The 24,788-nt window shown below is 55.6% G+C and overlaps 1 protein-coding gene across 4 annotated transcripts in view; it reads right to left on the bottom strand.

Annotated features, from left to right (window-relative positions):
* The window catches only part of PPP1R12B (protein phosphatase 1 regulatory subunit 12B), a 173,311-nt gene that overhangs the window by 42,599 nt on the left and 105,924 nt on the right, over positions 1 to 24,788 (bottom strand). For all 4 annotated transcript variants that reach the window (XM_052653524.1, XM_052653523.1, XM_052653526.1 and 1 more), the window contains 4 exons: positions 14,965 to 15,168; positions 12,862 to 13,030; positions 12,666 to 12,778; positions 11,902 to 11,943 (listed from right to left, as the gene is read on the bottom strand). In XM_052653524.1, the coding sequence (XP_052509484.1) occupies positions 11,902 to 11,943; positions 12,666 to 12,778; positions 12,862 to 13,030; positions 14,965 to 15,168 (528 nt within the window). The remainder of the gene's footprint in view (positions 1 to 11,901; positions 11,944 to 12,665; positions 12,779 to 12,861; positions 13,031 to 14,964; positions 15,169 to 24,788) is intronic.

The raw sequence follows: 24,788 nt of genomic DNA on the forward strand, positions 1-24,788 counted from the left end.
TGCTGGGAAACATTGAGGGCAGGAAGAGAAGGGGACAACAGAGGATGAGATGGCTGGATGCCATCACTGACTCAACAGACATGAGTTGGAGCAAACTCTGGGAGATGGTGAAGGAGAGAGAAGCCTGGTGAGCTCTGGGGCTGTGGAGTCGGACACGACTTGGTGGCTGAATAACAACAATTCTGAATACGTGAAGTTACACATTTTTATTCATATAGATATATATTTGTGAACTAATCTATTTTGAAGTAGTTTTCTAGTAATGATTACTAAATAATCAAATTTATTCCTTTAAGCTTAATTGTTGTTTAGCCACTAAGTCATTTCTGACTCTTTTGCAACTCTATGGACTGTAGCCTGCCGGGCTCCTCTGTCCACGGGATTTCCCGGGCAAGAATGCTGGAACAGGTTGCCACTTCCTTCTCCAGGGGATCTTCCTGATCCAGGGATTGAACCCAAGTCTCCTGCATTGGCAGGTGGATTCTTTACCACTGAGCCACCAGTGAAGGCCCAAGCTCAGTTGTAGCTTGCAGTAAAAAAGTATTTCGGGGAGGTAAATTCTAGAAGACACTTTCTTCAGAGGACTGACCTGAACACAGAGCAGGAAGTAGCTTATTCACAGAGCAACATGCTGTAACTCATGGCACAGTCAGGGTCGGTCTCCCAGGCCCTGCCCTGCCCCTCGGACTTACCGTCGGGAAGCTCCATTTCGCTTCTGATGTTTTTCTGGGGCGACGGTGTGCACTGAGGAGGGGTGAGCTGGGAGGAAGTGCTCTTTGAGGAAACCGTTCCAGATGAACCCATACCCCAGGGCTGTTTGCCACGACTGTTACCCTCCTGGGAACCTGGGAGCCTCAGAGACTGGCTCAGGTGCAGTCAGAGTCTGCAGGGAGCTAAACCTGTCACTCAGCAGGTGACTGCCTGTGTCCAAACTGTGGCTGGAGGCCTCGGGAGGTGGGAAGGGACAGGCTCGGATGGGAAGAGCTGACAAGGGACAGACAGGGGACCGTCATCTCAGGCTTTCTCCCCAGAAGGCCGTGAAGTGAGACCACGGGGAAGCTCCGTGTAGACGTTCCCTCCTCGACGCTGCCCCCTGGGAAGTTCTGCTGCGCCCCTGCAGAAGTGCGTTTCCAGGTGAGGACAGATGACACCGCTGCCTCCTGCACGACTCCCCTGCCCACACACTGCTGGTGACGCTCAAGAATCGAAAAACGCTGCATCGACAAGGTGGGGCCTGGCAGGAGACACACGGGCACTGAGAGGCACGCGGCCGCCAGCAGCCTGTCCGAGCCGGTCACCTGGCGCTTGCCCTGCAGGCCAAGTCCAGCCTGCTTTGTATGAAAAGTTTCGTCAGAACACAGCTATGCCCATTCAGGACATACTGTCCACAGCTGCTTGCTCACTGGAACAGTGGAGCTGGGCAGCTGAAATGGACCAAGTGTCTGGCCAAGCAGACAACACGGACGATCAGACCCTGCACGCAGGCCTGCTGAGCCCAGACTGGCAGCATTCGGTGCCAAGATGAAGGCCAGGCCACCCCCACCCCCCGCCCCCCACAGGGCAGGCCCCAGCACTTGCCTGGCTCCCCAAGGCCCAGAGTGCAGATCCTCCAAAGAGCCGGACGCTTGGACAGAGGGAGGCCTTAGCGCTCGGGACGACAGCCTGACGACCGCCGAGGCGGTGAAGGTTTTCTCTGAGTCCCCCAGCGCCGGGCAAAGCTCCGTCGCATGGCAGGCGCTGTTTGTACAGGATATCCAAACAGTATTTTCCTTCTAGGATGCTGCTACAGCCTGACAAAGGTTTCAGGAATTTAGGTATGACCTAAATCAAATCCCTTATGATTATACAGTGGAAGTGAGAAATAGATTTAAGGGCCTAGATCTGATAGATAGAGTGCCTGATGAACTATGGAATGAGGTTCGTGACACTGTACAGGAGACAGCAATCAAGACCATCCCCAGGGAAAAGAAATGCAAAAAAGCAAAATGGCTGTCTGGGGAGGCCTTACAAATAGCTGTGAAAAGAAGAGAGGTGAAAAGCAAAGGAGAAAAGGAAAGATATAAGCATCTGAATGCAGAGTTCCAAAGAATAGCAAGCAGAGATAAGAAAGCCTTTTTCAGCGATCAATGCAAAGAAATAGAGGAAAACAACAGAATGGGAAAGACTAGAGATCTCTTCAAGAAAATTAGAGATACCAAGGGAACATTTCATGCAAAGATGGGCTCGATAAAGGACAGAAACAGTCTGGACCTAACAGAAGCAGAAGATATTAAGGAGAGATGGCAAGAATACACAAAAGAACTGTACAAAAAAGATCTTCAAGACCCAGGTAATCATGATGATGCGATCACTAATCTAGAGACAGACATCTTGGAAAGTGAAGTCAAGTGGGCCTTAGAAAGCATCACTCCGAACAAAGCTAGGGGAGGTGATGGAATTCCAGTTGAGCTGTTTCAAATCCTGAAAGATAGTGCTGTGCTCAATATGCCAGCACGTTTGGAAAACTCAGCAGTGGCCACAGGACTGGAAAAGGGCAGTTTTCATTCCAATTCCAAAGAAAGGCAATGCCAAAGAATGCTCAAACTACCGCACAATTGCACTCATCTCACATGCTAGTGAAGTAATGCTCAAAATTCTCCAAGCCAGACTTCAGCAACACGTGAACCATGAACTCCCTGATGTTCAAGTTGGTTTTAGAAAAGGCAGAGGAACGAGAGATCAAATTGCCAACATCCGCTGGATCATGGAAAAAGCAAGAGAGTTCCAGAAAAACATCTATTTCTACTTCATTGACTATGCCAAAGCCTTTGACTGTGTGGATCACAATAAACTGTGGAAAATTCTGAAAGACATGGGAATACCAGACCACCTGACCTGCCTCTTGAGAAATCTGTTTGCAGGTCAGGAAGCAACAGTTAGAACTGGACATGGAACAACAGACTGGTTCCAAATAGGAAAAGGAGTACATCAAGGCTGTATATTGTCACCCTGCTTATTTAACTTCTATGCAGAGTACATCATGAGAAACGCTGGACTGGAAGAAACACAAGCTGGAATCAAGATTGCCAGGAGAAATATCAATAACCTCAGATATGCAGATGACACCACCCTTATGGCAGAAAGTGAGGAGGAACTCAAAAGCCTCTTGATGAAAGTGAAAGAGGAGAGTGAAAAAGTTGGCTTAAAGCTCAACATTCAGAAAATGAAGATCATGGCATCTGGTCCCATCACTTCATGGGAAATAGATGGGGAAACAGTAGAAACAGTGTCAGACTTTATTTTGTTGGGCTCCAAAATCACTGCAGATGGTGACTGCAGCCATGAAATTAAAAGACGCTTACTCCTTGGAAGAAAAGTTATGACCAACCTAGATAGCATATTCAAAAGCAGAGACATTACTCTGCCGACTAAGGTCCGTCTAGTCAGGGCTATGGTTTTTCCTGTGGTCATGTATGGATGTGACAGTTGGACTGTGAAGAAGGCTGAGCGCCAAAGAATTGATGCTTTTGAACTGTGGTGTTGGAGAAGACTCTTGAGTGTCCCTTGGACTGCAAGGAGATCCAACCAGTCCATTCTGAAGGAGATCAGCCCTGGGATTTCTTTGGAAGGAATGATGCTCAAGCTGAAACTCCAGTACTTTGGCCACCTCATGAGAAGAGCTGACTCATTGGAAAAGACTCTGATGCTGGGAGGGATTGGGGGCAGGAGGAGAAGGGGACGACCCAGGATGAGATGGCTGGATGGCATCACTGACTCAATGGACGTGAGTCTGAGTGAACTCCGGGAGATGGTGATGGACAGGGAGGCCTGGCGTGCTGCGATTTATGGGGTCGCAAAGAGTCGGACACGACTGAGCAACTGAACTGAACTGATAAGCACCAAGCCCACACCAAGTAGTCTAGTTTGAACTATTATTTTGGTAAAGGGCTTTAAAAAAGTCCCTTTTTTCTTCTCAGTAGCCGTTGAAACTGGCATAATTTACAGTGTAAGAGTTGGGGCTGTCAGGAAACGAAGCCTCTGAAGGCCCAGGGAGCATGCTCCGGTGCACCTGTGCGGACATCTGTGTCCCTCGAGCACTGCGTCTGGACAGAACATCACGGTTTTCTAAGAGAGAAATTCAGGCCCCTGAATGCCTGCTCCGTTTCCTGAGTCTGCCTGATGGAAAATGGAGCTGGAGAAAACGAAGCCTGGTAGACCGTGACCGCGGCCCCCACCAGCCCATCCCTCCGGCCCTCCAGCCGTAACATCAGTCAGTGCCTCAAGTTTGACATTCCTGCCGGGGCGAATCTATAAACACTTCGTTTGCTGAGAAAGAGCCGCAAATCCCCCACTAAGCTTGTTACCTCAATCATGGGGCTAGAAGGCTGACATTAGCTAGGCCTAAGCCATGGTTAAAGGTCTCCAGAAGCAATGAAGGGTCCTGTAACTAAGGAAACCCCCAGACTGCACTGCGCAGAGAGCAATTACCCCTGCGGGCTCCCCACGATCAAAGCCAGCACAGCCTGACTCCACCCACGAGAGAGCCGGACCCGAGGGCTCGGAAGCCAGCCTCACACAAAGCTGTCATCAAGGTAATGACGGGGGCCCGGAATACCCAAGCTGCAAACGATCGTCTTCTTAAGAAAGCCATTAGCTGGTTTCGGGATATAAAACTCTTAGGAAAAATATCGGCATGAAATTCACCGGAATGTTAAACAGTCATCTCATTTCAGTGAAAACTTTATTTTCACTCTTTGCAGCAGTAGGAATCGCTTCTTATAACAAACATTTTTTACTCCCACCAACTATGACTATTCTGAAGTTAAATTCTTAACAGGTAAAACTCAGCTAAAATCACAAAAAATCAATAATAAAACATGGAGAAGGGACAAAGGGAAATCATTGAAAATGAAGCATGTGTTTCAATGTGCAAATCTGGGGGCCAGGAACACCAGAAGGCGTCAGGAGGCAGCCAGAGGTGGGCCCCGAGAAGCATCCTGAAGGCCGACGGCAGCAGTGACGGGGGTATGTGGGGCGGGGGCTGCTGAGTGACGACGTCCTTGCACAAGAGGCGACGCGGTTGGGGACGCGGTCAACCCATGTGCAAGCGGCTTCTCCTCGACCAAAAAACGTGAGCTCACACACATAGTCAAGTCTGGCTTTGAACTCGGATGACAGAGAGGCTTTCACCCCTGACTGTCCAGGGCGGCGGGCAGAAGCCCAACGGCAGGACAGTTGTGTTCAGGGGCACGGGGGAGGCCTGGCTTCCCTGGCCCTGCCTGCGTCCGTCTCCCCCATGGCAACCCCTACAAGGACAGCCTCCTCTAGAAGCTCTCTCTGCACGTCTCCGTGCGTCACGTGCTTTCTGCCTAATCACAGAAACAAGCTACAGCGGAGGTTCAAGCCTCTGACGACGCCACACAAGGTCAGAGGTCGCTGACAAAACCGGAGGCCTTGAAGGCAGCCAGAGGCGGAAGGAAGAGACTGGAGTAAGTGCAAAGCTCAGAGGCTAAGTGTCCTCCCCTCAGCAGCTGATAAACCCGCCGCATCTCTGGACCTCTGAGTGGAGGCCACACAGATACCCTGAAGGTCAATTTTTCCATCTGACAGATTCCTGACTGAGGCAGAACTCACTGATGTGATGGGGCAGCGGGCCCCAAAACTGCAGGGTCTGAGAGGAACACGTGTGCACTTTCGTGAGCTCTGCTTGGCAGCAGCGTCGCCTAAAACTGATGAAGTCCTTGAAAGGAAGATGTCAAAAGAGACTGCTCTCAGGCCGGCTTCTCCAGCTTGGCTGGAACCAGGCACAAACGTGACCCACACAGAGACAGCCCAGCAGCTGCAGGATCCTAAGAACTACAGGTGCAGAGCAGAAGCGCACGAGGGGAGAGGCTGGAGAGGCCCCCGCGGGCGGCCTGGACAGACGCACTGGCCCGCCTCCCCCAGCGCCCTGCCCGTGGTCCCTGTGAGAGTCTGCCGACCCCTGTCCACACAGCCCTCCCCGTTCCATCTGTCCCGGGAGCACCGTATCAGATTCTTAGGCTTCACAAGCCCTCTCACTCCGGGGACAAGCTAACTACCTTTCCCCTTTCTTCCCCTTCTTTTCCAGCTAAAGACAAAGAAGCTGAGGAAGGAAGATCTATATTTTACTATCTTTTCACTCAGTTAAAAGGGAGAGCGGCTTGCTTAAAAAAAGATGATGGTGGTTTTCCAGTGACTGTGAAAAATACTGCTTGACTACAGAAATAAGCTGTCCCGTCCGGAGCTTACCTACCGGGTCTCTAAACTTAGACGGTTGTTCTGTCTCAACAGCTCAGCTCGTCTGGGACATACTTTACCTTATTAGGCAATCGGGCCCCGGAGAGAAGGGAAAGCAAAACAGGCCTCAGCTTTTACCTAAAAGGAGAACAGCAAAGACACTACCCAGCGGCGGGCGCGGACAGAACCCGCTGGGCGCCTGCCAGCAGACGAAGGGGCTTCAGGAGGCTGGGTAACAAGCCAGAGTCCTGCCTGACAGAGGGGACAGCGCCCACAGAGCGCCAGGAGCGAACAGGAGGGGAGGCCACCACCGACTCCAAGTGAGCGGGGGTGGCCTGAGTGCGTGCGCGTGTGCAGACGAGCGGAAGGCGGGCGGGCGCAGGAGTGGCAGGGCGCCGGCAGAGCCTGGGGGCTGCTGAGCACAGGGCACGCGCAGGGTGCCGGAGCTCGCCCTCCTCCCGGCCCGCCTGGCTCCCCCGCGCCTCGGCACTCCCTCTAACGTTTACTTCTCAAAACCCAGCAGGCCCGCTGTCAGAGCACAGGCGTGTGCTGGAGCCGGGCTACTTCTCTGACCCCGAAAAATCCATCCTTTACGGACAGCTTAACAGCCAGACTCGAAGTCAGAGTATCCTCAGGTCAGTGAGAGTATTTCAAGATTCGGAACGAGTCTGAATGGCCGTGACTCATCTCTAGCTGTTTCAGTGTATTAGGTGGTTCTCATTTCACGACTCTAAGAGGTCGACACTGTCATGAACCCCGTTTACAGACGAGGAAACGCAAGCGTCTCCTGCAGAGCAGCTGGGCTGGGCCTGCACTCCTCCCGCCGTGACAGTGTGTCACGACACGCGACGGGCGCACACTCAGGGGCAGAGTCCGCACACAGCTGTGCGCGCTTTCCCTGGGGCTCGCTGTGAGCTCTAAAGGGAGGTGCTCAGGGACCCCCGGAGCTCCAGGGGCTCGGGCTCGGGCGCTCACCGCTGGGACCCGCTCCAATCCCTGGCCTGGGCACCAGGATCCTGCAGGCCCTGCGGCGTGGCCATGAATAAGGAAAACAAGAAGTTCAAAGCTTCCTTTGGCTCTAAAATCCCAAGCCTATGACTGTCGTTTTAGACTGACCAAAGCTCCAACTCGCAGGCCCATAAGGACCACCGCATACCACGCGGGGTATGGCCAACATTCCCTAAGAACTGTGAGACTCAGTGAGAAAAGAGGAACTCTGCTGAGGAGCTGGCTGTCTGCAGGCGGTCTCAGAAGCTGGCTCAGCTCTGGTTCCCTCTGCCTGGCCCGACTTCGCTCAGGGTCACTACATCTTTGAGTGTTCTCTGTTTTCCTTAAGGAGGGCCTTTCTTTGGAAAACTTATTTCTGGGAGCTCTTCTGTATGAAGCTCTGATTTAGCCCTCAGATGGCTAGAGTGACACTTGTTCAGTTACTAAGTCGTGTCCAACTCTGTGTGACCCCAGGGACTGCAGCACACCAGGCTTCCTTGTCCGTGACATTCCCAGCCGTCAAAGAGACAGGCCGCGTCTCCTTCTCGGAAGCCGTCAGGGGAGCCCCAGGAACCAGCTCTCTACAACCGCAGGGCCTTCCCATGGGGATGCCCCCACACCAGCTGAGGACCGGGGACGGGGTGACGCTGGCCCTGAGCACGGCCTGCCCACAGCAGGCGCCTCGGAGGGCTTGCTCCACGAGTGGGGGAGGGGCTACAGGAGACGAGGGGCAGGAGGGGAGGCCCGTGCAGCAGCTTCAGGTGTAAGAGACATTCCCGCGGCCAAGTGGCTCCCAGAGCAAGTTTCATTTCCTGTTACAGCTTAGTTCAAAACCAAGCTTTGCTGGAAACACCCCAGTTTGGGTCTCTCTGGTTCAGTTTGAAAGTCTCACACCTAATCGCTTACGCCTTCTGGAGCATTGGACCAGCGTGCCCCTGGACGAGCTCACCAGCCGTCTGCGGCAGGGATCTCAGCGCCCTCTGACCAGCACTTCCTCAGCACGTCTGCTGGGCAGGCCTCGCCAGGAGGAGGCGTCACCAGACCAATGGTCCACTCTGGACGGGACGCTACGCTGCCGACTTCAAAGGTCAAGTGTCATGATTTGTTCAGATGATGGCATATGATTTGCTGGAAAGCAAAAGGGCACCTTCCTAAGTGGAGGACGGGAACGCCACATCCTGGCAGAGAGACACACACCAGGTCGGCGCAGCAGGGGAGTGCTCCCCTGGACACGGATCAGACTCTCACGCGGCCTCTGAGCCGCCCTTCAAGGGAACCTCCCTTCATGTGAGGAGGCGCAACGCCACCAGCAACTCAACTCAAACACAGAACCTGCTCGGTAGGAATAACAGACGTCGACGGAGGAGTGAGAGGTACACCTCCTGCGGGGCAGGAAGCTGGAAGGGCGACTGCACGACACACAGAGTACGGCCAACGCTCTGCAATAACTATGCGTGGGGCATAACCTTCGAAACTGTGAGCCACGACTCTGCTGAAGCTCACACAGTGCTGCGCATTAGCACACTTTAACCAGAAAGCCAGCGGGGGCGTCTAGGCTCGATTAACACACTTTAACCAGAAAGCCAGCGGGGACGTCTAGACTCGATTAACACACTTTAACCAGAAAGCCAGCGGGGTCGTCTAGGCTCGATTAACACACTTTAACCAGAAAGCCAGCGGGGACGTCTAGGCTCGATTAACACACTTTAACCAGAAAGCCAGCGGGGGCGTCTAGGCTCGATTAACACACTTTAACCAGAAAGCCAGCGGGGGCGTCTAGGCTCGATTAACACACTTTAACCAGAAAGCCAGCGGGGGCGTCTAGGCTCGATTAACACACTTTAACCAGAAAGCCAGCGGGGGCGCCTAGGCTCGATTAACACACTTTAACCAGAAAGCCAGCGGGGGCGTCTAGGCTCGATTAACACACTTTAACCAGAAAGCCAGCGGGGGCGCCTAGGCTCGATTAACACACTTTAACCAGAAAGCCAGCGGGGGCGCCTAGGCTCGCCCCCACCTGCTGAGGGAAGGCAGAGGGGGAGGAGACTGAGGTAACAGCGAATTACACGCTTGAGGAAGCCTCCAGAAAAAGCCGAAGACCGTGGGGTCTGGAGAGCCTCTGGGTTGGTGTGAGAGACGCGTGCCAGGCGATGGTAGGCCCACCTCCACGCGGCAAAGCTTCTGAGCCTGGAAGCCCTCCACACCCCACTGCTGAGCCTCTTCATTGGGCTTCATCTGCGTCCCTAAATAGGGACGGGGAACCACAGGGGACGTGAGGTCAGCCCCAGCACAGTCACAGAGGCCCCTGAAGTGGGCCGGGGGCCACCTGGAGAGCGCTCGCCCCTGGATGCTCCGCTGGACCGGGCCTCAGAGCTGCCCCTGTGAGGTGAGGCCCCTCACCGGGACTTTCTCTAACTCCCTCCCAGCTCCAAGGTGCCCACGTCTGGAAGGCGGGCAGCTTCCCCGCACGGATGTGGACTCCCCACCGAGTCACCTGCCTCCCGCCCGGCCTCCTCAGGCACGGCTCTTCTCGCTCACCACGGCTCGGAGACATGTCTGCCCTCTAGTGATGAATTCAACCACACGTAGGAACCGGCCTGGGGATCGGGAAACAAGAACTGGGAGACCCAAACAGCGCAAACAGAATGAAGGCGCAGGCGAGAGAAGACGCAGAGCCTGCAGGGCCCTGAGCACACAGCCCGCCCCGGGGCCAGGGGACAGGCAGCACTTTGGACGGAGCAGCCGCCTCCCTCACGTCAAACCCAGACTCGGTTCGGCCTCACTTTGCAAGATGCAGACAGGCGAGGACTTCTGGGAGGGCACCCACCTCCCGCGGACAGCCGCGCAGACCTGCTCCCAGCACGGCGCCAAGGGGCTGCTGAGACGTGAGCCCTGCATCACCGGCAGTCTCACCGCCTCGTGGCTTTTCCAGGGGGGCCGGGGTTTGCCTCAACAGGTGCACCACGTGAGGCCTGGAGCATTCCTGTGTCACCACCAAGGAAGCGCACGGGGCCTCTCCTCTCACCCAGAACAGAGAGCACCCAGGGCTGCTCCAGTCGCAAATCGTACCCGGACATGCACGTCAGCGCCACTTCTCCAGCTGAGCTACACGACAGGAAACAGATGCCCACAACATCAATACAGATCGGGATTAGACAACAAAGGTTTTCTAACCAGACTCTAGACTCTGAGAGGAGGAGAGACATCCACACACATTCAGGATCATTCTAGCCCCCACCTGACCAGGGATGGACTCCCAGGGTCCATGGGGACTGGGCCTGCTGCCCCGGGGGCCGGTGTGGAACCCGGCATCACACCTGCCAGGCTGCACAGGTGCCGGGGAGGAGCCCACCAGGGCCGGGGTGGCGTCAGGGCATGGGCTCACCACACACCCTGCCCTCCTAAGCCCACACTCGATGTCCCTGCCTGGTGCCCCGGCACCAAGGAGCTCAGAAACGCGGAGACCACAGCCTCCCTGCAGGGACGCTGCCTAGGCCTCCCTGCTGGGCTCCTTTGTGGAGCTGCCCGCCTCGACGCCCCTCCATACACGGTGGCCATGTCCAAGCTCTGCGGTCACACTCGGGCTCTCCCCTTAGGTATGTCAGTCACAGCTTACTGTCTCCTGAAGCCCTGCCGACCCCCAGGAACGAGGTCGCGGTCACGCGCACACACCTTGCCCCGGGGGCCTCCTCGGGCATCTGTGCCCACACCGCGCCCCCAGCCCTCCCCTGTGAGCCAGCTGCAACCCTGCCCCCACAAGGGGGCTGCACCCTCCTCAGTGATCTGGACCGCACGGCCTCTGGAGGCCACTCCTGATAGTTCTGGGTCTTGACCCCAATCCTGGCAGGTCAAGGACAGCAGAGCATCCCTGCTTCCTCTCTAAAAATGAACTGGCTGTTGACTTTCAGGATGAGCTATTATACATATTCTGATAACATACTGTCACATCCCGTAGGGTAGAGAAAAAACCATCTATTTACGTAATTTCCAATAGAAATGCACATATTCTCTCAATTCATCTGGTCAAAGCCAGACAAACCCCTTCCTTCTGGAGAAACAGCAGGAGGGCGTCCCCGGTGCAGCAGTCAGGACTCGGCGCGCCACCCAGTGGCAGCGAAGACCCCCAACCCCAACCCGGGAGCTGCGCAGCACGGCCAAGGAAACAAACAAAAAGCCCAAAGGAAGAGAAAGGAAAGACCCATGGTGCTGCCCAGGAGCACGGAGCCGACGCTCGCGAGCCCGGGGCTTTGGGAGAGCCGCCCTCAGGCAGGAGCGGGCGCCAGGCGTGCAGGCCTGTGAGCTGCCCAGGCCAGAGCGAGGCCTCCTTCCAGAGGCAAGTGTAAGTGACTTCCGACCGTCCCCACCCCGCCCTCTGCTCCCCTCTGCCAGCGTGGAGAGGATGCTGATCCGTGAGAAACAGCATCGCTGCACTTTTCTTCTTAAGATTCCAAAGGACTTTACACACTCCAACAGCACAAGAGAGAGGAGACAGAGCCGGAAATCGAGTCAGAGCCTGGCCGGAGGCGCAGGAAACCTCGCGCAGGAACCCGGGACGCAGCTCGGCCAGGGCAGCGTCCCGGACCCCCAGACCCCGGCCTGCACGCAGCCTGCTCCTCTGTTAGGTGGGCAGAGCGGGCACAGCAGCCCCGCGGGGCAGCCTCACCGCCGGTCACTTACCCACGCTTTCTTCACCTCTTCCGGGACTTCCGTTTCATCTTCCTGGAAAGGCAGGTGGAAGAAAAAGTGGTCGCGGTCGCAGACAGCGCTGGCGGCACCAGTCAGCCCCGTCAGCGCGCGGCCTCAGCGGCGCCTCGGAGCGCCCCCTGCGGCCCGAGCGGCCCGAGCACCGGACTCCGCGGGCGCTGCCGCCGGTGCACCCGTCCGGACGCTCACACCCGCCGCTTCCCTCTCTTCCCGCCTCATCGCAGCGGCCATCTATTCCCAACGGGCCACGCTCACTGGGGACCTGACCCCGGCCGCTCGGTCTGTGGACGTCAGGGGTGGGCTGAGCCAGCAGGCAGAGGCCAGCGGGGAGCGGACGCACGGAGCCCCGTCCTCGCTCCGAGCCCAAGGCAAGCTGTGCTGCGTCACCTGCTCCTCCTCCTTCTTCGGAAGGGTAACTCTGAGAGCCCTGGGTCCTCGGCCAACCCCGCGCGCACGGGACGCCGCGCTGCTGACTCCCTGCGCGCCCGCGCGCCCTCGCAGCCCCGGGGGAGGCTCGACCGCACGGCCTGCGCGCCCGCTCTGTCTGCACACGCCGCGCGCTCGCCCCCTGCCCGTGCGCTTGGCACTGCCGTGGGTGCCAGCCAGAGCCCCCCCAGACGAGCCCGCGCCCTGCAGCCTGCCTGTCTCACGACGCGTCCTGACAGGCAGCGCTCGCGGCGCCAGGCGGGGCTCTCTCTTCACCCACGCAGGACGCCCGGCACCAACGGGCCACTTACGTCCTTCGTCCAGAAGTTGATGCCCGTGCCCCGCCGGCGCTCCCGGGGCCGCCTCCTCTCGCGGACGGACATCCTGCCGGAGGACTGGTCGCCCGGCTCTGCTTCTCCGCCCTCTGTTCAGGGAGGAGACGAGGCACGGAGCTTAGGATCCGGGGCGTGCGCACTGGAAGCCTGTGCTTTCTGAAGCCCGACGTACCGTTTCTGTCCATGTCCCGCGTCCCGGCAGTGCCTGCGGGGGGCTCTGAGCTCTGCGAGGCGGGGGCAGAGGACCCACCCGTCCGGAGCAGGTAGGAGCTGGTGTAGAGCGAGGGTCTCGGGGCGGAAGGGGACGCTGGCGCCGTGGGCTGCTCGGGCTGACCTGGACGCTGCAGGGGATGATACACAGGCTAGGACGACCCACAGGATGGGGCGCCAGCGGTCAAGTCCAACGGAAGCGTAGGGACAGCATGTTTATTAAAAATGGGCTTTTCTACATCACAGTTAACCAGCCAGAAAGAAAACAGGTCTGAACTCTGACACAGCCAGGGTGACAGCAGCCCAGAGAAGTTGCCCCGAAACCGACGGGCAGGCGCTAGGAAGCACCGGCTCGCTAACAACTCCTGTGATTCTACAAAGCAGACAGGAAGGATGCTGGGGCATCCTTCAAGGTGGGGCACGGAAAGGCAGGGTGCATGTGGGAAAATAAGCTCAGGATAGGAAAAAACAACGTAAGAGGCATCTAGAAACAGATCGAGTCTGGACCTTCTGCCAGTTTCTGAGCCTTCTGCCAACCTGACGTAACTGGGCTACTGACACTGAAAGCTCCCTCTCTCTGGGACTTCCCTGGCGGGCCGGCGTTAAGACTGCAGCCCACTGCCAGGCGTGCGGGCGTGACCTCGGGCTGCGGGACTAAGATCCTGCGTGTGCACCCCACCCCCAAAATAAAAGGAAAAAAAATAATTCCCCTTTTCTGCTTTGAGCTTTTTTTCCTTGAGAGTCAGGACAGAGCTCGACAGTAAGCCTCAGCATTTATCTGCTGCCGTGGTTTGCTGAAGATGCAGAGATAAGCTCTCACCACGTGTGGAGATCGCCTGACCCTTTGTTTGTAAGTCAGAGACAGAAGCAGCGAGTCACAGGCAGCTTGGGAGTCTGGGAGGATGTGGCTCAAATTCTAGCTTCAGCACAAATGAGCCGCGTGGCCTAAGAAGGTGACTCGAGTTCTGAGTCTCCACTTCCTCCTTCGTAAAACGGAAAACAAGCTCTTCCTCAGAGAGGCCTGGGAGGACTGGATGAGATATCGCATGCTATGTGCTTAGAACTGAACCTTGTATGTAGTAAGTATTCAAGAAACAGTGGCTGATAAACGGAATAAACAAGAGAACCTTGGCCACCTACAGGAAGAGCAGGAAGACTTCTTTTCCTGCAACCGCGGTCACCATAAAATGTGTCATCGCGACCGGGGCATTTCTGGGCGTGAAAAAGGATGGTGCTGACAGTCACCCCGAGATAAAAGGCGTCGCTGGGAGTCTTCGGTGAACCAGGAGCACCTACCCAGGACCCCACACCTCTGACTGCGCCTGCACTAAAGGGGTGAAGCGCACGGCAGGCCGTCCACCTGCAGCGCAGGAGGAGAGGCCGCGGGAGTGTGTGGGCAGGGGGCGGGCCGCGGCTCAGCGGCCCCGCCACCTCTTCTTCCAAATCCCTCACTGGTGTCTGCCACGCCGTGCGGTTGTGGGATCGCAGCCCCCGGCCAGGGCTGAAGCCGGGCCCCACAGGGGCAGCGCAGCCTCCTACCTGCTGGGCTGCCAGGGAACCCGCTGGGCTCTCCTGAGTCGCGGAGATGCCGAGCAAGGTGCTGGACACCCCACGGCCTCAGTGTAAGAAGGACTGGCATTTACCTCACAGGACTGTGCCGAGGACTGAGCAGTTTCACACGTGTGAAACAGCTAAAGCAGTGCCGAGTGTAAGCAATAATAAGTGCTTCTATTCCCACCTCATTTTATTATATCGAGACCTTTCTCTTCAGAACTGAAAGGCATTCGCATTCGCTCACCAAGCCTGTGCTGGCGACCATGGCACAGGACACACAGGCACCGCAGCAGGCTGCGGCCGAAAGCACATCAGGCAACTCCCAGCGGGGACGACAGTCACTGAAGGACACCGTCCTCTGAATTCTCTCAGTTACACAGGCCCGCCAACCACAGACGGGCGTAAACAGGCTTCCTGGGAGGCGTCCACTGCAGAGCCGCGGGCACCGACTCCCCGTGAGCAAGAGCCCCCCGGCCGCCCCCCAGACCCTGCTCTGCATGCCAGCGCTCACCTCTCCCTCCGGGCTCCGGCCCCAGGGCTGGTGGCTCTCCCCGGCTTCCTGGGCAGGGGCCGCCAAGGGCTCGTGCTTCCGGGGGCCGCCCTCAAGTGCTCCGGGACCCACGGGCTTCAGGCTGGGCTGCTCCTGAGCCTGACACTCTACCCTCGACCGGCTGAACGTCCTCTCTGCTTCCTGAAGGTCCGTGAGGGTGACGCCCTGGGAAGACACCAGACAGTCAGAGAGTGCACCCTAACCGTGGACGTCTCCCCGTGAACGAGCAGGGAAGCTCCTCAAAGGTCTAATGGTACCAGGTTCCAAACAGCTCCCAACAGGTGTGAGGCCGTCTGCAGCTAATATACACCGAACACAAGCGCCTGGGTGTGCAGAGGCCCGGGCCCGGGTCCCGGTGCACCGCAAGGGCAGCCCTCCAGCGTCGCCGCTCGAGCTCCACGAGCACCTCCTGCCGCGTCCACACCCACGCACTCGGCTCCTTGGGGCCCTCCCGACCTCAAAGAGCACGTGGGCTCCAGCTGTCCCAGGAAAACCGGAGCTGACGCACAGGAAGAGCCAGGCTCAACAAGGTGAAACGTCAGTCAGGCTAGGACAACCACCAAACCCCAAACTGCATCCACACACACACACAGAGCTGGCTGCGAGGGGATGGCCAGGACGGCGGAGCAGGAAGACCCGGAGCACAGCCCTCCGGGGCTCATCAGAATGACCACTGTGACGGGGTTGGCCAGGAAGGGTCTGCCACAGCTACGGAGAGAAGGGGCCACTGCAAGACAGCAGGAGGGGCGGCCCACTCACGGCAGACTGACTAACCACAGAGGGGGCTGAGGGGCGCCCCAGCTGGGGGTCCTGTGCTGGGGAAGGTGAGCCCCCAGAATGCCGGGCTTCGAGGCCAGCAGGGCTTCCTTGGAGAGTCGCCAAGGCCTGTGGGGAGCAGAGACTCCGTTCCTGCAGGCACACAGAGCTTCACACACCCCACAACCCGGGGTGGAAGCAGAGACTTCAAAAGAGCCAGATCGGACCCACTGGCTGACCAGAGTCTCCCCGAGAGGCAGGCTGTGACACTGGGGACAAGACACTGGCGGCGGCCACACTGGGAGCTGGCCCCGCCCCAAGGACGCTGCTGCAGGCCAGCGCCACGGTGGGACCCTCCCTCCAGCCCAGTACCTGCAGCACCTGGCCCCCAGCAACACACAGCATGGGAGGCCTCAGGCCCAGCAACCAAGCAGGCAGGGACGTGTGCCCGCCCCCCTCCCCAGCAGACAGGCTGTCTGATGAGTCCTCGAGCCCACAGCGGCCCTGGACAGCCAGCCCCTCACACGAGCACAGGCGCTGGATGGGGACGCAGGGACCTGCGCCCGCGGACCCTGGAGCCCGGGTCCACCCACCAGCGGGCAGACTCCAGACCCAGACATGGCTGGGGCCCGGCCCTGTCCACGAGCAGCCTGTGTCGACCTCGATTCCAGCCTCACACACCAGTGGGTGGGCACCGGCCCAGGATAACTGCAGGCCACTGCCTGCCATGGGCTGACCGGGTCCACCACCTGCAGGCTGGCACCAGCCCCGGGGTTTCCTGCACCGACTCCCTCACCAGTGAACCAGCAGCAGCCCCAGGGTCCCCCACAGCCCACACGGGGGCACCCTAGAGCACGGAGCGCTGCTGACCACAGGGAGGTGCACCGCTGGCATGCACAGGACACTTCCTACAAAAGGCCACTTCTCTGAGACCGGGAAAACAGAACCAACCTGCTGGACACGCGGAAATAAAACCAGCAAGTTAGGCAAAGGGAGGCAACAGAACATGTTCTAAATGAAGGAGCAAGAAAAAACTCCAAAAAACAACTAGGTGAAGCAGAAACAGGCGACCTCCCTGAGAAGAAGGTCCTGGCGACGCCTGTGAGGGAGCCCGGAGAACCGAAGGGAGAGCAGGGAGGCAGGAAGCGCAGAGAGTGGCCAGACGCGAGAGCCGCGCCAGAGACGAGAGCTGCGGTTAGAGAAGCAGAAACAGGCGACCTCCCTGAGAAGAAGATCCCGGCGACGCCTGTGAAGGTGACTGAAGAACCGAAGGGAGAGCGGAGAGGCAGGAAACACAAAGAGCGGCCAGAGACGAGAGCCGCGGTCAGAGCGGGAACGCGCTAGAAGGGATCAAGGGGTGACTGAGCGCTACGGAGAACGGGCCAGTGACCGAAGGGAGAGTGGGGGGTGTCACGGCTCTGAACAGGACAAGGAGAGCGTGCGCGTAAATGCACGGGTGTAGGAGGCCTCAAGACGACAGCAAGCACACCGACGCTCACGTTACAGGAGCCCCAGAGGAAAAGGGGCCACGGGGCCACTGAGCACGCTTGGAGACACGACAGCTGGAAGCTCCCTGACCCGGGCAGCGAAACAGACACCCAGGTCCAGGAAACACTGGGTCCCCACCGAGAATAACCCAAAGAGGACTACACCAAGGCACCTCGGGGTCAAATCAGCAAAAGTTAGAGACGAAGAGAGGATGGATATTAAAAGCACCAACGGAGAAGCAACAAGCTATAAACTAGGGAACTCCCATACAGTTACCAGCTGACTTTTCTGCAAAAACTCTGCAAGACAGAAGGGGCATGATACATTCACAGCGCTGAAAACGAAAGGCCTACAATCAAGAATACCCTCCTCAGCGAGGCTCTCATCTGGAGTGGATGAAGAAAGCAAAAGTTTTATACACAAGCAAAAGCTAAGAGAGTTCAGCACCACAAAACCAGCTTTACAAGAAATGTTAAAGGGATTTCTCTAAGCAAAAGAAAGGGAAAAGGTCGCAACTAGAAGCATGGAAATTACAAAAGGGAAAATCTCGCCGGCAAAGGCGAACACACAGGAAAGGAAGCATCAATCCATCAAGCAACCAAGTACAACGCTCGCATCAATCAAGCAACCAAGTACAAAGCTAGCCTCAATCAACCAACCAAGTACAACGCTCGCATCAAGCAACCAAGTACAAAGCTCGCGGGCTTCCCTGCAGCTCAGATGGTAAGAATCCACCACAATCTGGGAGACCTGGGTTTGATCCCTGTAGACAGGTTAAAAGACTAGTAAAATCAACTATATCCACAATAAGCAGTTAAGGGACAGACAAAATGGAAGGATGTAAAATATGTAAAAAGCAGCAATCTTGGAGGGGAAAGAATGAAAAATGCAGGGTTATTAAAATCTTTTTTGAAATTAGAGCGATCAGCAACTTGAAACACAAACCTCATGGTAATTACAAGCCAGGAGACTATGACAGACTCAGACACAAAGCAGGGAAAGACGCCCAAACACAGCACAAGAGACAGTCCTCAAACCGTAAGGGATGAGAACAAAGAGGAGGTGAGCGAAAGAACTGCAGAAACAGTCTCAGAACAGCAACAGAGTGACAGCAGGTACACACAAAGCAATGACCACTGAAAATGTACATGGATTAAATGCTCCCATCAAGAGAGAGAGTGGCTGGATCCACTCTGATACAGAAACAAGACCCACACACACACGTACTGCCGGCAAGAGAGACACTTCAGGCCTGAGACACGCAGCCTGAGAGCAAGGGGAATGGGCAAGGCATGTGATGCAGACGGCAATCCAGAGAAAGCCAGGAAGACACACCTTAAAACAGAGCGCTGCAAGAGACAAAGAGGGAAAGGACGCGACCACCAAGGGATGACTCCGAAAGGAAGACACAGCAATTATACTCATACGCGCACCCAGCACAGGAGTGCCTAAACGAGTAAGGGGAAGAATGAGAGGTGCAGCAGGGGCCCAACAGCAGCACAGCGACAGGAGGGGGCTCCACCCCCACTCACATCAGCGGACACGCGGCCCGCACAGGGCGTCAGGGCAGGGACACTGGCTGCGTGTCACGCCCGACCAGAGGGGCCACTCCATTCGAAAGCAGCAGCACACACATGCTCTCAGACGCACATTCTCCAGGGCAGATTTGCACCGCTGCACAAGTCACAGGAAGTTTAGCACAGCTGAGACCACATCAGGCATCTATTACAACCACGAGGCTATGAGACTAGAAATCAACTAAAAAAAGAAAGAAACCCTGCAAAGTCCACAGACACATGGGGGCTAAACAGTGTGCTACTAAACAACTGATGGGTCACTGGAGAGGTCGAAGCAGAGCCCAAAGCACCCCCGGAGACAAATGAGATGGAAGCGCAGCCCTCCAAGACCTCCGGAAGCACAGCCCTCCGAGGCCTCCGGGGTGCTGCAAAGGCCGTCCTAAGAGGGGTATTTGTAGCAATACAGGCTTACCTCAGGATACATAGCAAACCTCACACAACCTAGCCTTCACCAAAGGAATCAGAAAAAGAAGAAACAAAATCCACAGTTAGCAGACAGCAAGGAGATCAAAGCAGTCAATCCTAGAGGAAATCAACCCTGAACATTCACTGGAGGGACTGACGCTGAGGCTCCAGTACTTTGGCCACCTGATGCTAAGAGCCGACTGACTGGAAAAGACCCCGGTGCTGGGAAAGATCGAAGGCAGGAGAAGAAGGCAACGGAGGATGAGACGGTTGGAAGGCATCACCGACTCGATGGGCACGAAGCTGGGCAAGTTCCTGTAGACGGTGAAGGACAGGGAAGCCTGTCCGTGGGGTTGCAGAAAGTTGGAGATGACTTAGTGACTGAACTGCGACGACAACAGTCAGCAGAAGAGTCATAATGATCAGAGTAGGAACAGGCGAAGCAGGGAGCAAAAGTAAACGGGAAGATCGATGGAACCAACCTCGTTCCTCGAAAAGACAAATGGACACATTTCTAGAAATGACAGTCTGAACCAGGAAGGGTAGGAACAGGTGAAGCAGGGACCAAAAGTAACCGAAAAGATCGATGGAATCAACCTCGTTCCTCGAAAAGATAAAAAAAAACTGACAAACCTTTAGCCAGACTCATCCAAAAAACAGAGAGCTCAAATCAAGTCAGAAAAGAAGTTGCAACTGACATTGCGGAAATAAAGGCAACGAGAGGCTGCTATGAGCAAGCGTATGCCAAGAAGGACCACCACCTAGAAAAATGGCACACTTCTAGAGATGACAGTCTAAACCAGGAAGATAGCAAAGATGGCCTGACCAAGTAACAGTGATGAAACGGACAGCAATAATAACAGAAGCTCCCCACAAACTGAAGTCCAGGACCAGGTGGTTTTACAAATGAATTCTACAAAACATTTAGAGAAGAGATAACACCTATCCTTCCGAAAGCTTCCAAAAAACTGAAGAGTAAGGAATGCTTCTGAACTCATTCTCTGAGGCCAGCATCACCTCAATACCAAAACCAGACAGATATAACACACAAAAAGAAAACAACAGGCTGAAATCCCTGATGAACATAGATGTGAAAACTGTCAATTAAATACGAGCAAACCAGATCCCATAAACGTTAAAAAGATCAAACACCATGATCCCTCTTCATGGACCACAGCTTGTTGTGGCAAAGGGGCTTGTGCAATTCAATGAAGCTATGCAGCCCTGCAAGGCCACCCAAGACAGACGGGTCTCAGTGGAGACTTCTGACAAAACACGGTCCACTGGAGAAGGAAATGGCAGCCCACTCCAGTATTCTTGCCTGGAAAACCCATGGAGAGCATGAAAAGGCAAAAAAATATGATTCTGGAAGATGAGCCCCCAGGTGGGAAGTGTCTGGTGTGCTACTGGGCAAGAGCAGAGGGCACTACCAACAGCTCTGAGAAGAACGAAGGGCGGGGCTGCTCACAGTGGCACAGCAGGCGGGGCTGCTCACGACTGCACAGCGGGTGGGGCTGCTCACGACTCCACAGCGGGCGGGGCTTCTCATGACTGCAGATTCAAGGGACCAGACCTGAAGGGGCGCCTGAGGAACTGCGGATGGAGGTTTGTAAGACTGTATGGGAAGCGGTGACCAAAACCTACCCAAAGAAAAAGAAACACGAGAAGGCAATGTGGTTGTCTGAGGAGGCCTGCAAATATCTGAGACGTGGAAAGCAAGGGAGGAAGGGAAAGACAGCACCAACTGAATGCAGAGTCCCAGAGAAGAGCAAGGAGAGATGAGAGAGCCCTTTAAACAAACAGTGCAGAGAAACAGAAAAAAACAGCAAAATGGGAAAGACTAGAGGCCGCTTCAGGAAAGCTGGAGATGTCGCGGGAACACTTCACTCAAGGTCAGGCTCAGTAAAGGACAGAAATGGGAGGCCCTGACAGAAGCAGCAGAGATTAAGAGGTGGCAAAAAGTGACTCTGAAAAGCTAGACAAGAAAGGTTTCAATGACCCGGATAACCACAATGGTGGCCACCCGCCTAGTGTCAGACATCCTCGAGTGTGAAGTCAAGTGGGCCTTGGGAAGCATCACTACGAACAAAGCTAGTGGAGGTGATGGGATTCCAACTGAGCTGTTTCAAATCCTAAAAGATGATGCTATTAAAGTGCTGCACTCAATATGCCAGCAAATACGGAAAACTCAGCAGTGGCCACAGGACTGGAAAAGGTCAGTTTTCATTCCAATCCCAAAGAAAGGCAATGCTAAAGAATGCTCAAACTACCGCACAACTGCACTCATTTCACATGCTAGCAAGATAATGCTCAAAATCCTTCAAGCTAGGCTTCAACAGTACGTGAACAGAGAATTTCCAGATGTACAAGTTGGGTTTAGAAAAGGCAGAGGAACCAGAGATCCAACTGCCAACATCTGCTGGATCACAGAGAAAGCAAGGGAATTTCAGAAACACATCTACTTATGTTTCATTGCCTACACCAAAGCCTTTGACAATGTGAATCACAACAAACTGTGGAAAATTCTTCAAGAGATGAGAGTTCCAGACCACCTGACCTGCCTCCTGAGAAATCCGTATGCTGGTCAGGAAGCAACAGAACTAGAGATGGATCAGCTGGCTGGCTCCAGATTGGGAAAGGAGGCCGTCAAGGCTGTGTACTGTCCCCCTGCTTATTTAACTTACATGCTGAGTACATCATGTGAAACGCTGGGCTGGAGGAATCACAAGTTGGAATGAAGATTTCCGGGAAAAGTATCAGTAACCTCAGATGTGCAGACGACACCATTTTAATGGCAGAAAGTGAGGAGCAAGCAAAGAGCCTCTTGATGAAGGTGAAAGAAGAGAGTGAAAAAGCTGGCTAAAAATTCAACATTCAGAAAACTAAGATCATGGCATCTGGTTCCATCACTTCATGGCACATAGAAGGGGAAAAAGCGGAAACAGTGTCAGATTCTATTTTCTGGACTCCAAAATCACTGCAGAGTGCAGTGACCGCAGCCATGAAACTCAAAGACGCTTGCTCCTTGGAATGGGAGTTATGGCAGACCCAGCGAGTGTACGGAAAGAGCAGAGGCATCGGCTGCCTGCAAAGGTCCACAGTCGAAGCTGCGGCGCCTCCAGCAGGGATGAGAGCACTGGACCATAAAGGAGGCTGGGCGCCGGAGAGCTGATGCTTTTGACCTGTGGTTGGAGAAGACTCCTGAGAGTCCCTTGGACTGCAAGGCGCTCCAACCAGTCCATCCTAAAGGAAATGAGATGGTTAGATAGAATCGCTGACTCAGTGACCATGAATTTGAGACAGGGGAGGACAGAGGAGCCAGGCGGTGCTGCAGTCCATGGGATCACAGAGATTTGGACTTACAGACTGAATAATGACAGCTAGTAACACCGCGATCAAGTGGGGCTTATCCGGGGCATGTAAGGATGGTTTAGTATCTACGTATCAATCAGTGGGATAGACACCACATGAACACATTGAAGACTAAAAACCATATGATCATCTCTGTAGAGGCACAAAAAGCTTTCGACAGAACTCAACATCCATTTATGATACAAAAACAATTCTCCAGAGAGTGCGGACAGAGAAAACACACCTCAACATAATAAAGGCTACACGAGAAGCCTCGCGCGAACACCATGCTCAACGGTGGAGTTCTGAAAGCATTTTGTCTACGATCAGGAGCGAGACAAGGATGCCCACTCTTGCCACTTCTATTCAACACCGTACTCGAAGTCCTAGCTATAGGAATCAGACAAGAACAAGAAATAAAAGAAATCCACAGTGGAAAAGAATGGGTAAAGCTGTCACTGTGTGTGGATAACATGATCCTATACATGGAAAATCTCAGCGATGCCACCCCAAAGCCACGAGGGCTCATGGACTCGGTAAAGGCACAGGATATAAGATTAACGAGAAGACAGACAGAAGCGTGGAGAAGGTAACTGCAACCCACTCCAGTGCTCTTGCCTGGAGAATCCCACGGGCAGAGGAGCCTGGCGGGCTACAGTCCCCGGCGTCACAAGAGAGTCGGACACGACTGAGTGGCTAAGCAGCAACAACAAGACAGAAACACATGATCCGGCCCCTTCTGCTTCCGGGTCTGTATCTAAAGACGCAAAAGCGGGGACGAAGAGTCAGCTGCACGTCATGTTCACAGCAACACTGTTCACGGCTGCCCAGCGGTGGGAGCAGCCAAGTGTCCATCAGGGTAGCAGCCGAACACGATGCGGTGTGGACACACCGTGGAACGCCGTCCGGCCGCACGAGGCAGGGCGACGTGAGCGGCACAGGGACAGGCTGCCGCTGGCGGGCAGGGGCTGCGACTCACTCACACGGCCACCTGGAGCCAAGGCCAGGGAGAAGGGGCACAGCAGGGCTGCTGGCAGCCGGGGGAACAAACGAGTGTCCAGGGGGTTGAGAGTTTCAGTTTGGAAGAGGAAGGCCGTTCCAAAGATGGATGGCTGCAAAATAATGTGACGTCTTTACTGCCAATGAACTGTTTGCTTAAAAATGGCCAAATTATTAAGCTGCACGTTACATATGTTCTTCCACAATAAACCCAAACAAACAAATGGCAGCCAGTCTGGTCCTCTTGGGGTTGCGTCCTCTGGGGGAAGGAACCGCCGTCAAGCACAAGCAGTCACAGCTGTGACAGCGCCTGCCTGGCCCTGGGCGTCCGTCAGTCCTGAGCCTTCCTGCTCGGCGTCTTTAGCATCTGAAACTGCGGGGCTTCCCCACCCCCTGGAAACGGCCTTCTCACCCCTCTGGACCATCTCCTGTTGACTCCTCACCCTCTGCCGGCCCAGCTCACCCTCCTCTGCCTCCCTGATGCCCAACCACAGGCCCCGAACGTGTCGCTGCCAGAGGCCCACGGCCCAGCTCGGCCAAGGGACAGCTGCCCACGTGCCTCCAGGCTTCCGAGACAACCCATCGGGTCTCGGCGACCTTTGCGAGATATTCCTCACCACAATACCTCCCTCAGGGCTCTTTCCTTTCGTAACATCACTAGTGGAATGTAAGCCACACCTAGTGGCACACACACTGCCTCTGAGCAAGCTCCCGGGCTGCGCACACCCACACCCAGGGACACCCCCCACACCCTTGGGGTCGCTTCCCGTCCCCCACTCCAGCCCTCAGCGAACACTCGTCCACTTTCTCTTCTCTGCCAGTCTGGGGGCTGGCGCGGACGGAGCCAGGCCCCGTGCCTGCCGCCGGCACAGCTGCTGCTTCGGGCTCATCTGCGCTGCAGTGTGCGCACGCTGTAAGGCTTCACTTCCCTTTGCTGCCAAACAGTATTCCTTGAACATGGGCCATTCCGTTCATCCATTCATTAATCAACAGAAACTTGTGCGGTGTTTCAAGTTTAGCTAACTGCTTGTTTGTTCAGTCTGTGCAACAGCCCAGCTTGAGCCCACCACCCACACCTGCTGGGGGCCGCCGGGCGCCCCAGCTCCACAGCGCTGACCACGCTGCGCCTAAGGGTCCAGGGCTCAGCCCTGCAGCCAACGTGCAGGCTCCACACGGAAGGGGGGCCTCCACAGCAAGTGAAGCCCAGCC

Source organism: Budorcas taxicolor, chromosome 16 (genome assembly GCF_023091745.1).
Source record: "Budorcas taxicolor isolate Tak-1 chromosome 16, Takin1.1, whole genome shotgun sequence".
Classification (NCBI taxonomy): domain Eukaryota; kingdom Metazoa; phylum Chordata; class Mammalia; order Artiodactyla; family Bovidae; genus Budorcas; species Budorcas taxicolor.